General features: G+C 47.5%; 1 protein-coding gene across 1 annotated transcript in view; it reads right to left on the bottom strand.

The window, feature by feature from the left end:
• Positions 1-16,902, bottom strand: part of LOC141152890 (carbohydrate sulfotransferase 9-like) — a 121,015-nt gene extending 104,113 nt beyond the window's left edge. The window contains exon 1 of the mRNA XM_073637537.1: positions 16,803-16,902. Coding sequence (XP_073493638.1) covers positions 16,803-16,902 — 100 coding nt within the window. The remainder of the gene's footprint in view (positions 1-16,802) is intronic.
• Positions 16,903-17,413: the final 511 nt, after the last annotated feature.

Here is a 17,413-nt window from a genome sequence, read left to right as displayed (position 1 = left end):
GCAGCAGGCGCAAACAAGTTGCAGTGTGCGCCATTCACACTTCACCACCACTGAGTGGGCCTCTATGAAGGACATTTGCCACGTTTTGCGTGCCTTCGATTATTCCACGCGGATGGCGAGTGCAGATGATGCACTAGTCAGCATGACTATCCCCCTTATCTGCCTGCTTGAAAAAACACTGCAAGCACTAAGGGACGAGGTTTTGGAAGAGGTGGAGGATGAGGAGTCACAAATGCCATCTGCTTCTCTACAGTCTGCGCAACGTGGTTCCTCACAAAGGCCTAGGCAGGGGACACTTTGTGAGGAGGATGAGGAGGAGTCAATGGATGAGGAAGACATCTGTCCAGAGGAGGGAGGTACACAATGCTCTAGTAGTCAGTATCTAGAGCGAGGGTGGGGTGATGCAGAGCAGGCAGAGATCACGCCTCAAGCAGGGGACAGCGTTTCTTGGCCAGTTGGCAGTCTGCAGCACATGGTTGATTTCATGCTGCAGTGCCTGAGAAACGACCGCCGCATCGCCCACATTCTCAACACGGCTGATTATTGGGTGTCCACCCTCCTAGATCCTCGCTACCGGGACAACTTACAAAGCCTCATAACACCGTTGAACCGGGAGCGTAAAATGCGGGAGTACCAAGACGCACTGGTGCATTCCATCATGTTCTCCATTCCAACCGAGAGCAGTGCTGCTAGTGCTTTACAAAGCAGCTCAGTGCGTCGAGGCAGTGGAGGAAGCTCTGCACAAAGAGGGAGCAGAAGCAGCGCCTCAGCACAAGGCAAGACCAGTATGGCCGAAATGTGGCAAAGTTTTGTGTCCCCGCCGCCACAAATGTCTACACCATCACAGACGGCTCCAGTCAGCAGGAGGCAACGTTTCCGTCAGATGGTGACAGACTACATGTCTTGCCCTCTTAGTGTACTCCCAGACGGCTCTTCTCCCTTCAAGTTTTAGGTCTGTAAGCTGGATACATGGCCAGAGCTTAGTCAGTATGCATTGGAGGTGCTAGCTTGCCCTGCTGCTAGTGTATTATCGGAACGCGTCTTTAGTGCCGCAGGTGGTGTACTAACAGACCGTCGCATGCGACTATCCTCCGATAACGTTGACCGGCTTACTTTTCTCAAAATGAACAAGGCCTGGATCTCTCATGAATTTGCCAGTCCTCTTCCAGAATAAATAATTGGTTGGCAACAGTATCCAGGTCTCCTGTTCTGTTCATGTTTCTACCACCTGAACTGTAATCCCTGAGCTCCAACACCGCCAGTTGGCGCTCGGAAGTGCCGTCTGCACAGTCAACACTTGCTGCCGTGTTATTGGGGTTCAGTAACGTCAGCTGTTCCCCTGCTGTGCGGACGGCAATTTCTCCTGCTCTGTCCACATTCTCACTACTACAGATTTTAAAGTTGCTCCAATTACACCTCTGGCTCCTCTGTTTTCAGTATTATCCCTGAGCTCCAACACCGCCAGTTGGCGCTCGGAAGTGCCGTCTGCACAGTCAACACTTGCTGCCGTGTTATTGGGGTTCAGTAACGTCAGCTGTTCCCCTGCTGTGCGGACGGCAATTTCTCCTGCTCTGTCCACATTCTCACTACTACAGATTTTAAAGTTGCTCCAACTACACCTCTGGCTCCTCTGTTTTCAGTATTATCCCTGAGCTCCAACACCGCCAGTTGGCGCTCGGAAGTGCCGTCTGCACAGTCAACACTTGCTGCCGTGTTATTGGGGTTCAGTAACGTCAGCTGATCCCTAGCTGTGTGTCCGGCAAATTCTCCTGCTTTGTCCACATCCACTGTACTACGGATTTAAAACTTGCTCCAATTACACCTCTGGCTCCACTCTGTTTTTAGTATTTACCCTGGGTTCCAGCACCGCCAGCTGGTTCTCGGTAGTTCCATTTGCTCTTGTACCTTCTACTACCCATCCGGGTTCCAGTACCGTCAGCTGGTTCTCGGCAGTGACTTTGGCACGGGTACTCCCTCCTGCCCAGCCTGGTTCCAGCACGCCAGCTGTTTCCGGGTAGTGTCAACGTCACTTTGCCTCCAATGCGTTGTCCTGTCGTGTTGCGGTCGGGTTAGCCGACTCTATGGTGCCTGCAGTTTAGGTGACTCCTATGTGGGCTGCGGGATCTGGCAATGAAGGCTGGTTCCATAGTGCCAATAGGACAAGCACCCCCTGTAGGACTGTGGGTTTTGGTAACTGCGGCCGGCTCGCGGCCTTGAACTTTTTTTTACATGGGTACCTTCTGCTACCCATCCGGGTTCCAGTACCGTCAGCTGGTTCTCGGCAGTGCCTTTGGATTAGGTGCCTCCTTCTCGGTATCCAAGTTCCACCAACGTCTGCTGGTCCTTGGTAGTGCTTTCTGGCACAGGTACCTCCTGCTTAGTAACCGAGTTCCAGTACCGTCAGCTGGTCTTCGGCAGTTCCATTGGCTCTTGTATCTTCTGCTACCCATCCGGGTTCCAGTACCGTCAGCTGGTCCTCGGTAGTTCCATTTGCTCTTGTACCTTCTACTACCCATCCGGGTTCCAGTACTGTCAGCTGGTTCTCGGCAGTGACTTTGGCACGGGTACTCCCTCCTGCCCAGCCTGGTTCCAGCACGCCAGCTGTTTCCGGGTAGTGTCAACGTCACTTTGCCTCCAATGCGTTGTCCTGTCGTGTTGCGGTCGGGTTAGCCGACTCTATGGTGCCTGCAGTTTAGGTGACTCCTATGTGGGCTGCGGGATCTGGCAATGAAGGCTGGTTCCATAGTGCCAATAGGACAAGCACCTCCTGTAGGACTGTGGGTTTTGGTAACTGCGGCCGGCTCGCGGCCTTGAACTTTTTTTTACATGGGTACCTTCTGCTACCCATCCGGGTTCCAGTACCGTCAGCTGGTTCTCGGCAGTGCCTTTGGATTAGGTGCCTCCTTCTCGGTATCCAAGTTCCACCAACGTCTGCTGGTCCTTGGTAGTGCTTTCTGGCACAGGTACCTCCTGCTTAGTAACCGTGTTCCAGTACCGTCAGCTGGTCTTCGGCAGTTCCATTGGCTCTTGTACCTTCTGCTACCCATCCGGGTTCCAGTACCGTCAGCTGGTCCTCGGTAGTTCCATTTGCTCTTGTACCTTCTACTACCCATCCGGGTTCCAGTACTGTCAGCTGGTTCTCGGCAGTGACTTTGGCACGGGTACTCCCTCCTGCCCAGCCTGGTTCCAGCACGCCAGCTGTTTCCGGGTAGTGTCAACGTCACTTTGCCTCCAATGCGTTGTCCTGTCGTGTTGCGGTCGGGTTAGCTGACTCTATGGTGCCTGCAGTTTAGGTGACTCCTATGTGGGCTGCGGGATCTGGCAATGAAGGCTGGTTCCATAGTGCCAATAGGACAAGCACCCCCTGTAGGACTGTGGGTTTTGGTAACTGCGGCCGGCTCGCGGCCTTGAACTTTTTTTTACATGGGTACCTTCTGCTACCCATTCGGGTTCCAGTACCGTCAGCTGGTTCTCGGCAGTGCCTTTGGATTAGGTGCCTCCTTCTCGGTATCCAAGTTCCACCAACGTCTGCTGGTCCTTGGTAGTGCTTTCTGGCACAGGTACCTCCTGCTTAGTAACCGAGTTCCAGTACCGTCAGCTGGTCTTCGGCAGTTCCATTGGCTCTTGTACCTTCTGCTACCCATCCGGGTTCCAGTACCGTCAGCTGGTCCTCGGTAGTTCCTCAGCTTTCTTGTACCTTCTGCTACATTTCCAAGTTCAAGCTTTTTGAAATGGTTCTTGGTAATCACTCTAGATCTCCCTGACGAGGACCCTGAAGACGAGGACCCTGAAGACCAACCCTAAGAAGATGAGGACCCCGAAGAAGACGAGGACCCTGAAGACCACCCCGAAGAAGATGAGGACCCCGAAGACAAGGACCCAGAAGACCAACCCGAAGAAGACGAGGACCCCCGAAGACGACGACCCTGAAGACCACCCCGAAGAAGACCAAGAAGATGACCGTGAAGAAGTTGACCAAGAGGACAAAGAAGAGAAGACAAGCACCAAGATACAGAAGAACAAGAGACAGAAAACCAAGAAGCAGAAATACAAGAAGCTGCAGAACATTAAGCATAAGACTAAAAATCAGAGCAAAAGATAATATCTAAATTATAAGCAGAAGATGACTAAGCAGTGTATGGGGGTGAGTCCGTTCCTCCTCATGGTGCCCCTGGAAAAGACCTGCTGCTGCAGGCCAAACTGAACGCGGACAAATCCTGTTGTAAATCTTTTGTGACGGGCAGAACGAAAGATAACAACTACAGGAATGCCTGCCACAAATAAGAATATGATGAAGAAGAAGAAGATGAAGAAGATGAAGAAGTAGAATATGAAGAATGTAAAAAAAAAGAATAATACGAAGAAGGTGAAGAAGAAGAAGATGAAGAAGGTGAAGAAGAAGTGGATGTAAAAGATGCTGAAGATGATGAAGGAGAAAGTGTGGGAGAAGTAAAAAAGAAGGTGAAGAGCATGGAAGTAGTGAAACATAAATATCTGACAAAATATAAAAATACTTAACATAGTCAATATTTCCGTAACTCAGAACTAGTGTTGAGCCACCCCCGTAGTGTTCGAGTTCGGTTCGGTTCGTCGAACTGTTTGTCGAACACCTTCGAACACCGTTAAAACCAATGGCAGGCAAACAAAAACACATAGAAACACATAGAAAACACCTTCAAAAGGTGTCCAAAAGCTGACAAACTGCTCAGAAGACACAACTAACACATGGAAAAGTGACAAGTACATATAGTCATGCGAAAAGAAAAGAGGTGGAGGAGTAAAAGGAGGGGGAGACACAGATATAGGCATGTCATGCCCTTCTAAAATCCAAAAAGTGAGAAGCCGAGACGGCCAGTCCGCTCCTGCCCGTGCCACCTCCGTGTCGCCGGGTTTGTGCCAGAGCCGCGGTGAACCCTGACGGCCAGCCCCCCTCTCCCAATACTGGTGCCTGTCCGCTGGTGGGTCGAGAGAGCCCCCCTGTGGTGGAGGCAGCTCTAAGCTTTTTAATTTAAATTGTCCCTCTAATTTGAATGAATACACTTTAAATCCATTTACAAGGATCTATTGGAGGGCAAGTCTCATGCCAGCAGCCGCGTAATTCCAGCTCCAGTAGCGTCCACTAAAGCTGCTGCAGTTAAAAAGCTTTTATAAGGATCGAGCTCGGCTGTCCACCGCAAGGCATCCTAGTGCCAGTCCCAGCCCCTATGCCTTGGGGTGCCTCCTGATGCTCTTCACTGAGTATCCCGTGGTCCCGAAGCATTTCCTTTGAAAAAATTAAGTGTCCAAACTACAGGTGGTGTAGCTTGCTTAACAGCCGGGATAATCCGCTGACTAGCAGACACTGCTACTAGGCACAAAGTATTTCCTGGGTTAGATGCAGTTAAAAATTTGTAAGTAGATACTCTCGTTGGATGCTGAGAAAGCATTCCATAGAGTCTCCTGGCACGCCATATATGATTCTCTTAAAAAGCTTGGGGTAGGGGTCTAGGGGACCCTTTTATAGCCAAAATCACGGCCCTGTATCACAATACGTCACCTAGGCTGAAGATAAATGGAACTGTAGCACCGAGGGCTCGGTTGCTACAGACGTATTGCACCTCACCCAGAGTTGTGATATCTCACTCTCAGATAAGGATGGAGTGTGGATCAGGACCCGACACCTGCATGCATTACACCACATTGCCGTGGGGCAGGGCGACCAATATGCCCCTGAGATGGGCACGACAGTCCCTGTCCCTGGCTGGAGTGGGGGGAGGGAACACTGAGGAAGGGGAACCCTGCAGTGCAGGAGCAGGGAGGAAGCAGTTCCTGGGTGCATTGAGAAGGGAGTATAAAAGGTGGGCACCATCTTAGTTCAGTGCAGAGAAGTCTGAGCAGAAGTGGCAGGGAGCAGGGGCTCTGCATGAGCTCTGCTCCGGAGGCGGGCCTAGTAACAGAGGCCCAGGCCTGCAAGAGGGAGAAGGAAGGAAGAGGAGCGGAGAAGGCTCCAGGAACGAGGAATGAAGGGATCCCAGGGGTGCGGACGGGCGAGTCGCCACCGCACGCCCGAATCCACCTGCGTGGAGGGGTCAGGCCAAAGGGGGAGACCGGTCCCCGAACTAGTGGAGGCAGGAAACGACCCTCAGCTAGAAACCGGAGGCTCTGACATTTTATGTGGCGCAGCCCCTTGCTCCACCCGCTAGGAAGGCACCACATAGGGTCAGGGAAACTGGCGCCAAGTTTACCAAGAGGAGGCCCGAGGCAGCCGGACAGAAGTGTTGGTAAGAAAGGCCAGACAAAGGACACACAAAGGGGGTCCTGTGAAGCGCTCCAAAGTTATCTGGGAGTTGTCTGAGCCCCTCACCTGGTGAGCACAGTACGACGTGGGCAGCCGTTACCTGCAGACGTGGTCTGGATAATAAGAACTGTGAGTAAAGGCCCTGAACTGCATCACTGACTCCGTGTCGTTACTGCTGCTGCCCTGCACCATCACCCCCATCCTCCGCATACACTGCCCTGAGGCTATACTCCTCCCGTGGGGAGTTATGCTACGCTCTGCTGCACCCACAACACCAGCCTTAGCGGTCTGCCCTGTAGCGGCGGTTCACTCTGACCGCAATCCACGGGTGGCGTAGTCGGACATTTAAACATCAAAACCACATAAATAGTTCCGCCACTGGTTTGACCGCCCTGAGCCACGGAACCGTATCGCCGCCACGAAGACTACAACCACCAGCATCCACCAAAAAGGGTCCGGCTCCGGGTGTCCCAAGGCCCAGGGGGTGCGTCAGAACATTTTCATCACCTTTCACAATCACCAATGGGACAAGGCAGGGATGTCCTCTGTCCCCTCTCTTATACATCCTAGTGACGGAGCACCTGCTCTCATCAATTCGCCATAACCCCAATATTAGGTGGATTGAGGTGGGAGGCACCGAGTACAAGTGCTCTCTATTTGCTGATGATGTCCTAGTATATATCACTCAATCACATATATCCATCCCTGCTGTTATGGCTGAAATAGATCACTTTGTTACATGGTAAAATTTTAAAATCAATGCAGCGAAGTCTGAGGCCCTCGATGTCTCCCTCCCTAAATCCATATAGGATTCCATCCAGTCCAACTTTCCCTTTGCCTGGCCCTCACAGGGTATCAAATACTTAGGAATTCCTATTCATAGAGACCTCTCCCATCTATGTTATCTTAATTTTGGGCCCTTTATTGAACAATTCCATACAGACCACGGTTGGCAAGTTAGAACTGTAAGATTCACTACGTGAACCACTGGTGTTTTGTGGAAAAGCACATGTACACCGCGTTCCAAATTATTATGCAAAAAGTGTTTAGGAGTGATAAGGGAAGAATTTGTTTGTTTGTCAGTTAAACTCATTGATGGTGATGTGTGTCAGGGCTCTTTATATCACTGTAAGCAATTGCAGACACCTGTGCTAATTAGTTTGGCAGGTGTGTCCAATGAAAGGCAAGACTACTTAAGAAGGCTCTCTCACATTATTAAGCAGCCTACATTTTCTGCCAAAATGGGAAAGAAAAAGGATGTGTCGGCTGCTGAGAAGCAACAAATTGTGGAGTGTTTAGGTCAAGGCATGACTACAATCAACATTGTGCGATGATCAGGATGAAGTGTCTTGGCAATCAAGAAGTATGTAGCTGATTCACAGTACACACGTGTGCGTGCTGATAAGGGCAAATTGAGGACTCTTTCCTACAGGCAATTACGTCAGGTTGAAAGAGCAGCGGCAAAAAAGCCTTGTCATAGCAGCAGACAAGTTTTTGAAGCTGCTTGTGCCTCCAACGTCCCCCGAACAACAAGATGCAGGGTCCTTCAGAGGTTTGCAGCTGTGCATACGCCATCCTGTCGACCTCCTCTATCCACTTCACACAAGCAGAAACGGCTCCAGTGGGCCAAACATTACATGAAGACTGATTTCAAAACTGTTTTGTTCACGGATGAGTGCCGTGCAGCGCTCGATGGTCCAGATGAATGGAGTGGAGGATGGCTGGTTGATGGACACCCCATGCAAACACGGCTACAGCGCCAACAAGGAGGAGGTGGAGTAATGTTTTGGGCTGGAATCATGGGGAGAGAGATTGTCGGCCCCTTTAGGATCCCTGAAGGCGCTAAAGATGAACTCCATAATGTATGTGGATTTTCTCAAACAGCACTTCCTGCCATGGTTCAAGAAGAAGAACCGTGTATTTCACAGCAAGATCATTTTTCTGCATGATAATGCACCATCTCATGCTGCACATAAAACATCTGCATCTCTGGCTGATATGGGCATAAAAGGGGACAAACTTATGGTGTGACCCCCATGCTCCCCTGACCTCTACCCCATTCAGAACCTTTGGAGCATCATTAAAAGGAGTGTCTATGATGGCGGGAGGCAGTTCACATCTAAGCAACAGCTCTGGGAGGGTATTCTGTCCTCATGCAAAACAATTGAAGCAGAAACCATCCAAAACCTGACAAATTCAATGGACGAGAGAGTTCAGAAGCTCCTTTCGAACAAGGGGTCCTATGTGAAAATGTAACATCACCTAGAATAAAGTTTTGAGTTGAAAACTGTTTGATTTCAGTTTCTAACAACCTGCTAATGCTTATAATTTCAAAAATGACCATTTTTTTGGTCTTTATTAAAATGAAAAGGTTGATCGAAAAGTTTGGGGGATCTAAGAGTGTGGCAACCCAGTAGTCATGATTACTTCGAATTCTGACAATATGAGGGTCATGCTGCAGGTAGTGCAGCAAGAAGGCACTTATGTGTCTTGCGCATCTCGGAGCCCCAAAATTATTTTCCGGGCTAGATGCAGCTAAAAATTATTTTTAATTTTAAATCTGGTGAAGCTTATTATAGATGGCCTAATAGGATCAGTGCTGCACACTGCTACAAAGCCCAAATTATTTTCCAGTCAAGATACAGATAAACATGATTAGTAATTTGAAAGCTTAAAACGGTTGGTAGGGTGATTTTAACCAATCATCAAGCTTTTACTCTCCCCAGGATGACACAGGGGTAGAAAAGTCGTTTCGGATCCATGATTTGTTCATCTTTATGAACGTGAGTCTGTCTACATTATCAGTGGAGAGCCGCGTGCGCTTATCTGTCAGCACACCACCAGCAGCGCTGAACACACGTTCAGACAGAACGCTGGCTGCGGGGCATGACAAGATCTCCAAGGCGTAAGTGGCTAGCTCCGGCCATTTATCCAGATTGGAAGCCCAAAAAGAGCAAGGGTCCAGTGACACAGTCGTTGCTTCAATGTTTACTTGGAGATACTCCTGTACCATCGTCTCTAGGCGTTGACTATGTGTCAGACTTCTTGTCTCCTGTGGCCTTGCAAAGGATGGGCTAAAAAAGTGGTGAAATGATTCCGCAAAATTGATGTTACCAGCAGATACTGTGGTTCTGTTACGGTTTGAGTGCTGAACACTTGACAGTCCCACGGTTGGCAAGTTGGAACTGTGAGATTCACTACGTGCACCACTGGTATTTTGTGGAAAAGCACATGTAAGATTCTGCAACAGTCTCTGCTGATACTCCTGCATGCGTGCATCCCTTTCTATGGCAGGAATAATTTCTGCAAATTTACTTTTGTACCGGGGATCTAACAGTGTGGCAACCCAGTAGTCAGGATTATTTCTAATTCTCACAATTCGAGGGTCATGTTGCAGGTAGTGCAGCAAGAAGGCACTCATGTGTGTTGCGCATCCAGGAGCACCAAGTCCCTGTTGTGTTGGTGGCGAGGTAACAATCATGCTTCCTTCCTCTGTCCTCTCCCCCCAACCTCGCACAACAGAAATGTGATCAAGGTCTCCCTCATCTGATGAGTCTTCCATCAGTTCGTCCTCCACTTCTTCCTGGGCTCCTGCACCTTCCTCACTAGTTTGGCTGCCACCATGCGCCCTGGTAAAATCATCTCCCCCACCCTCACATGCCTGCCGCCTTGGTGCTGCCGACCGTCTGGACCTTGCAGATGTTAGCCCTTCCGCATACAACTCCTCCTCCTCTACTTCCTCCACCTCCTCTTGTGCCAGCACCTGACTCCGAATTCTGTTTAACATGTGCTCCAGCATGTAAATCACCGGAATAGTCATGCTGATAATGGCATCGTCAGCACTAAACATCTTCGTCGCCATTTCAAAACTGTGCAGAAGGGTGCATAGGTCCCTGATCTGAGACCACTCCTCCAACGTGATTTGCCCCACCTCTGAATCTCGTTGGCCCAGGCTATACGTCAGAACGTATTGCACCAGGGCTTGTCGGTGCTGCCACAGTCGCTGCAACATGTGCAGAGTTGAATTCCACCGGGTAGGCACATCGCATTTTAGCCGGTGAAGTGGCAGGCCCAACGACTTCTGTAGAGATGTAAGTCGCTGAGCTGCGGGATGCGAACGGCGGAAGTGAGCACACAGCGACCGTGCCCTCTGCAGAAGGCCATCTAGTCTGGGATAGTGGGCTAAAAATTGCTGGACAACCAGGTTCAACACGTGAGCCATACAAGGCACGTGTGTGACATTGCCCCGGCGAAGGGCCGCACCCAGGTTTGCAGCATTGTCGCACACGGCCTTCCCTGGTTTCAGGTCCAGTGGAGACAACCATTCATGAAATTGGTTCTCCAGAGCTGACCACAACTCCTCAGCTGTGTGACTCACATTTCCCAGACATTTCAATGTAAAAACCGCCTGATGACGTTGAGCCCTACTGCCAGCATAGTAAGGAGGTGTGCAGGATCCCTTCTGCGCAGTTAGAAAGCTTGTGGCATGACCAGACAGGCTTTGGGTGCAGGTGGAAGACCGAGAGGAGGTTGAGGAGGCAGAAGCAGTGGAGGAACTTTGACATAAAGAGGATTGACGCACAACTCGTGGGGACGGCAAGACTTGGACAGCAGCCCCTTGTCCTGCTGTCACCATAGTTACCCAGTGCCCAGTCAGCGACATGTAACGCCCCTGTCCATGCCTACTCGTCCAAGTGTCTGTGGTGAAATGCACCCTGTCACACACAGAGTTTCTCAAAGAAGCGGTGATGTTGTGTGCGACATGCTGGTGGAGCGCAGGCACACCTTTCTTTGAGAAGTAGTGCCGACTGGGCATCTGGTACTGGGGCACTGCGACGGACATAAGGTCTCGAAAATCCTCTGTGTCCACCAGGCGGAAAGGCAGCATTTCTGTAGCCAAGAGCTTGCAGATGGTGAAATTCAACCTCTTAGCTTTCTCATGGCTAGGAGGAAATGGTCTTTTACTTGTCCACATCTGAGGGACCGAGGGCTGGCTATTGTGCTTAGACGGGGTTGATAAGGGTGTCCCCGGAAAACTGCCGGTCTGTGAGGAAGATGCAGGCGGACATGTTAGGTTGCCTTGATCCAAAGGTGGTGCTATCGATGTCGGACAGCGCTCAAGACCAGCTGGTGTTACCACCTCCAAAGAAAATGATGACCTGCCAATCACGCTGGCTGTTGCGGGTAAAGAGGTGGCAGGTCTGCGCCCCAAAACAGGTGTGACTGCTGTCCCCACAGTCACAGAGGATGAAGAGGCCGCGGATGCACAAGATATGGCAGACGGTGGTTGGCCCGGCCGGCTAGGCCGCATTGTAGCACACTGAGCTTCCCACTGCAACTTATGCTTCATGTCCATGTGCCGGTTCATGCATGAAGTACTCAAACTATGTATTTTTTGGCCTCTACTTAGCTTTTGCTGACAAATGTTACAGATAACACGAGTTGGGTCATCTTTATCGATCTGAAAAAATGCCCAGGCTATGCAAGGCTTAGCACCCATGCGACCTGAAGAGCCACCACGACTTGTGGTGAGAGGCAGAGTTGTGTTTGAGGATGCAGTTGTTGACGTGCTTCCAGTACTACGTCTCTGTCCAGGAAGGCGCAACCTGACCTCGTCGTCACTAGCATCTTCCTCCACCTCCTCTGCTGACCTCATCTCTTGGCTGACTGTGGGTTGACAGTAAGTGGGATCTCCGACCTCATCATCATCACCCTGTGCGTTATCACACCCGTCGTCCTCAGAGCCAACCTGTTCCTGCCCTGACAAAAAACTAAAGTTGTCGCTCCAATCAGGTATTTGAGTCTTATCATCGTCTTCCTCATTGTCTCCACCAACAGGAGTTACAGTTTGGGAATGAGGGTCTACATTATGGTCAGAACCTTCTGCGTCTGGTCCTGGATCCGACTCATAAAGATTCTGGGCATCAGTGCAGATCATTTCCTCGTCTGGATTCACAGAAGCGCTGGAGTCGACCTCTGATTCCCAGGCTATAGTATGAGTAAACAGCTCTGCAGACTCAACCATCTGTTCTACCTCATACTCAGACGGGCAGCTGGAGATTTGGGAGCTGTGAGGAAGCAAGTGCGATTTGGGTGACACCTTTGAGGACTGGAGTATTTGTGATGTTGAAGTTGATGTGGAGGAGAGCCCACTTAAAGGAGCACTTGATATCCGTTGAAGCACCTGCTGTTTTTGTGCCTCATCTGGAATTTGTAGCGATTGGCGTGGCCGTAAGAAAGGGATCTTATCACATTGTCCGCTAAAAGAAGTAGACATTTTAGTTTGGCTGGAAGATGGTCTTTCTTCTGCACCTACCCCACGGACACAACCTTTTTTCCCCTTCCCAACACGCCTATTCCCCTTTCCACCAACAGCAGGCCTTTTTCCACTCATTTTGGTGGTTAACTAATTCACAACTCTGGAGTTGTTTGCACAAAAAAACAATGGATGGTAACCGAGCAGAGCTGAGTGGCCAAACTGTGGTATTAGGCCAAAACTATTGGCTGGGTTAGATGCAGAAAAAAATTATTTTTAATTTGCAACCTGATGGAGGTCAGTATAGATGGACTAATAGACCAAGTCCCACACACCGCTAGAAGCCCAAATATTTTTTCAGAGCTAGATGCAGAAATTTTTTTTATTCAATTTGCAACCTGATGGAGGTCAGTATAGATGGACTAATAGACCAAGTCCCACACACTGCTAGAAGCCCAAATATTTTTTCAGAGCTAGATGCAGAAAAAAATTATTTTTAATTTGCAACCTGATGGAGGTCAGTATAGATGGACTAATAGACCAAGTCCCACACACCGCTAGAAGCCCAAATATTTTTTCAGAGCTAGATGCAGAAAAAAATTATATTCAATTTGCAACCTGCTGGAGGTCAGTATAGAAGGACTAATAGAACAAGTCCCACACACTGCTAGAAGCCCAAATATTTTTTCAGAGCTAAATGAAGAAAAAAATTATTTTTAATTTGCAACCTGATGGAGGTCAGTATAGATGGACTAATAGACCAAGTCCCACACACTGCTAGAAGCCCAAATATTTTTTCAGAGCTAGATGCAGAAAAAAATTATTTTTAATTTGCAACCTGATGGAGGTCAGTATAGATGGACTAATAGACCAAGTCCCACACACCGCTAGAAGCCCAAATATTTTTTCAGAGCTAGATGCAGAAAATTTTTTTATTCAATTTGCAACCTGATGGAGGTCAGTATAGATGGACTAATAGACCAAGTCCCACACACTGCTAGAAGCCCAAATATTTTTTCAGAGCTAGATGCAGAAAAAAATTATTTTTAATTTGCAACCTGATGGAGGTCAGTATAGATGGACTAATAGACCAAGTCCCACACACCGCTAGAAGCCCAAATATTTTTTCAGAGCTAGATGCAGAAAATTTTTTTATTCAATTTGCAACCTGATGGAGGTCAGTATAGATGGACTAATAGACCAAGTCCCACACACTGCTAGAAGCCCAAATATTTTTTCAGAGCTAGATGCAGAAAAAAATTATTTTTAATTTGCAACCTGATGGAGGTCAGTATAGATGGACTAATAGACCAAGTCCCACACACCGCTAGAAGCCCAAATATTTTTTCAGAGCTAGATGCAGAAAATTTTTTTATTCAATTTGCAACCTGATGGAGGTCAGTATAGATGGACTAATAGACCAAGTCCCACACACTGCTAGAAGCCCAAATATTTTTTCAGAGCTAGATGCAGAAAAAAATTATTTTTAATTTGCAACCTGATGGAGGTCAGTATAGATGGACTAATAGACCAAGTCCCACACACTGCTAGAAGCCCAAATATTTTTTCAGAGCTAGATGCAGAAAAAAATTATTTTTAATTTGCAACCTGATGGAGGTCAGTATAGATGGACTAATAGACCAAGTCCCACACACTGCTAGAAGCCCAAATATTTTTTCAGAGCTAGATGCAGAAAAAAATTATTTTTAATTTGCAACCTGATGGAGGTCAGTATAGATGGACTAATAGACCAAGTCCCACACACTGCTAGAAGCCCAAATATTTTTTCAGAGCTAGATGCAGAAAAAAATTATTTTTAATTTGCAACCTGATGGAGGTCAGTATAGATGGACTAATAGAACAAGTCCCACACGCTGCTAGAAGCCCAAATATTTTTTCAGAGATAAATGAAGAAAAAAATTATTTTTAATTTGCAACCTGATGGAGGTCAGTATAGATGGACTAATAGACCAAGTCCCACACACCGCTAGAAGCCCAAATATTTTTTCAGAGCTAGATGCAGAAAAAAATTATATTCAATTTGCAACCTGCTGGAGGTCAGTATAGAAAGACTAATAGAACAAGTCCCACACACTGCTAGAAGCCCAAATATTTTTTCAGAGCTAAATGAAGAAAAAAATTATTTTTAATTTGCAACCTGATGGAGGTCAGTATAGATGGACTAATAGACCAAGTCCCACACACTGCTAGAAGCCCAAATATTTTTTCAGAGCTAGATGCAGAAAAAAATTATATTCAGTTTGCAACCTGATGGAGGTCAGTATAGATGGACTAATAGAATGATGGTATGCCCAAAAGATTTTACTTCACTAGGTGCAGTAAAAAAATTGGTATTCTATACACAGGTGGTATATCTTGCAACACAGATAGGCTACTCCACTGACTAACACACTCTGCAATAGGCCAAAAAGGATTAGCTTTGCTAGATTCAGCTAAATGCTGTGAAAAAAACTTGCACAGCACTGGCACAGACCTGCCTGGCAAAAACTGATAGGAACTGATGTAACCTAGTCCTGAAAAGGACTCCAATTACAATTAGTCTTTACTCCCACAATCTATCTATTTAAGAGCACAGACCTGCTTGATAAAAGTCGTAGGAAATGCTGTAACCTAGTCCTTAAAAGGACTGCAATCACAACTATTCCCTACTCCCAAGCTATCTGTATATTTGTGCGAAAATTGGCTTGAAATTAACAAGGTATAGCGCACACAGCAACAGCGGTGCCGTCTAACACGCAGCTGCAGCAGTGAGAAAATGGTGGCGACGGGGAAAATGGCTTGGTCTTATAGGGCAAGGACATGTGACATACACTGCCAATGACACATGCCCTTGCTTGTGTGAAAAAAAGCACTTCGCTCCGTGTGTGCGCTGCTGATAGGCTGACAGATTGCACCTCCCCACTGCAAATGCGGGAAAGAGAAAAAAAAATGGAGATCTTCATTGTTCCTGCAGAGATCCATCCCCTGCCCCCCCCCCCGCCCCGCTGTACACTCAAACTGCGTATTAACATTAATTTTCATCATTACTGAGAAAAAATCCAGTTATGATTTTGGTGCACGAACAGTTATCGAACATAACCTCGAACAGCCGAATTTTTCTCAAATTGTTCGTGTTCGCCGACCGGCTCGAACACCGCCCAAAACAGCTCGAATTTGAGATTGGCGAACAGTTCGAGTAGAACAACGCTCATCTCTACTCAGAACGTCTTAAAAAAAAAATTAATTCCTGCTATTCCATTTGATTGGGCTAAACCTCTATGCCTTTATTGTCTCCCCCACCTCCCCCAATACATTCTACATTATTCTTAGTTGTTTTCCTTCATGTAGAATTAACCTACAAGGAAAGAAAGGGTTTATTTTCATTCCGATATTTCTGTCCCCTTGACTTGCATTGGTTTCCGGTAACGGAATCGGCGATATCCGATACTTTTTCGGTATCGGTCCGATCCAATCCGATCCGATATTTCCCGATATCGGAAGGTATCGCTCAACACTAGTCACAAGTTATTCCTCCCGAACTCCTTCTCATTAGATACTCCACTCCCTCCTAGTCATGCAGCAAAAGCTATCTCTGACAAGGATTAGTATCAGAGCCCAGATTATATAAGGAAAAGGAGTGGCTAATCGAGCTCAGCAAAATCCAACATGGCCGCTTAACCCCTGTCCTGCTGGAAGAAAATAAACAAACTTAAAATGATGGAGAAGTGCTTCTTCTCATAGCTGGAGCAGGAGCCCTCTGGGGCTGAGGTCTACCTGCTCCAACCTGTCGCGGTAACCCCGTGACAATGCCTTTGAGGTTAAAGAGGGAGCCCCCACATTCTGTTAACTATTTAGATTCTGTAGTCACTATTGACAGCAGAATCTAAGGGGTTCAATGTCCATGGTCAGTACCAACACTGATCGTGGCTGATGCAGCAAGTTGTCAGCTATAGTGTACAGGTGACAGTTACAGGAAAGTCAACTGTCGGGGAACACTAGTCTCTTATATCTCAGGTCAGTAAAAAGACGTATATTGTCACTAAGGGGTTAAGTGAATCTTTTTTCCTCTGGAGAGCGGAGTCTTTACCATCCATATTCACACAAGCCAAAACATAGGAGAGGAAACCAATCAAGACTTTACTCCTCTGACATTAAAGAAATCCACATGATTTACCTCTGTACTAATCATGACCTAGTTATTGGCGTAATCATTTTCTTTCCTGATTTTTATCACAAGAAACATTTATCGATGAGACAAGAAACACTTACCATTTAGAAAGTTATATTTGCCTAGTTTATAATGTAAAAAAAAGGCACCAAAAGCAGAAGAGATGATAAGAAGAATTGCTTTTTGTTGTATTTTTCTCATATTGATGTGATGTTAAATATTCCAAAATGATGCCAGCACTGAACCCTAAAATGATAGAAAGACATTTATTTTGGTGTTTGCAGCACTAGATGTGTGAATAAAGTGACATATTCCTAGTCTGTTACCTTTTTTTCCTATACGCCTCGCATCCTTTATATTGGTTATTACACTCCAATCCTTCATTAGCCATAGCATTTATAAGCATATACGGTGAGTAAAATATGTATTTGATACACTGACGATTTTGCAAGTTTTCCCACCTACAAAAAATGGAGAGGTCTGTAATAGCGATGGGCGAGCACTAAAATGCTCGGGTGCTCGAGCACATTGGAATACTCCCGAGCAACGAGCCCAATGTAAGTCTATGGGAAACTCAAGCATTTTTCAGACGGCTCTCCCTGGCGGTCTGCAGAGGGCCTAAAAATTGCCCAAATTGATGGGAACAGTGCTCAAATGACATGGAGACAGCATGAGGAAGACCCCTGGAAGCATTTCTGACTCCCAGGTCACT

Source organism: Phyllobates terribilis, unplaced genomic scaffold (genome assembly GCF_046119375.1).
Source record: "Phyllobates terribilis strain yellow unplaced genomic scaffold, ASM4611937v1 Scaffold_7__3_contigs__length_470593459, whole genome shotgun sequence".
NCBI lineage: Eukaryota > Metazoa > Chordata > Amphibia > Anura > Dendrobatidae > Phyllobates > Phyllobates terribilis.
Note: the sequence above shows the minus strand (reverse complement) of the source record. Positions and strands in the feature narration are given on the sequence as shown.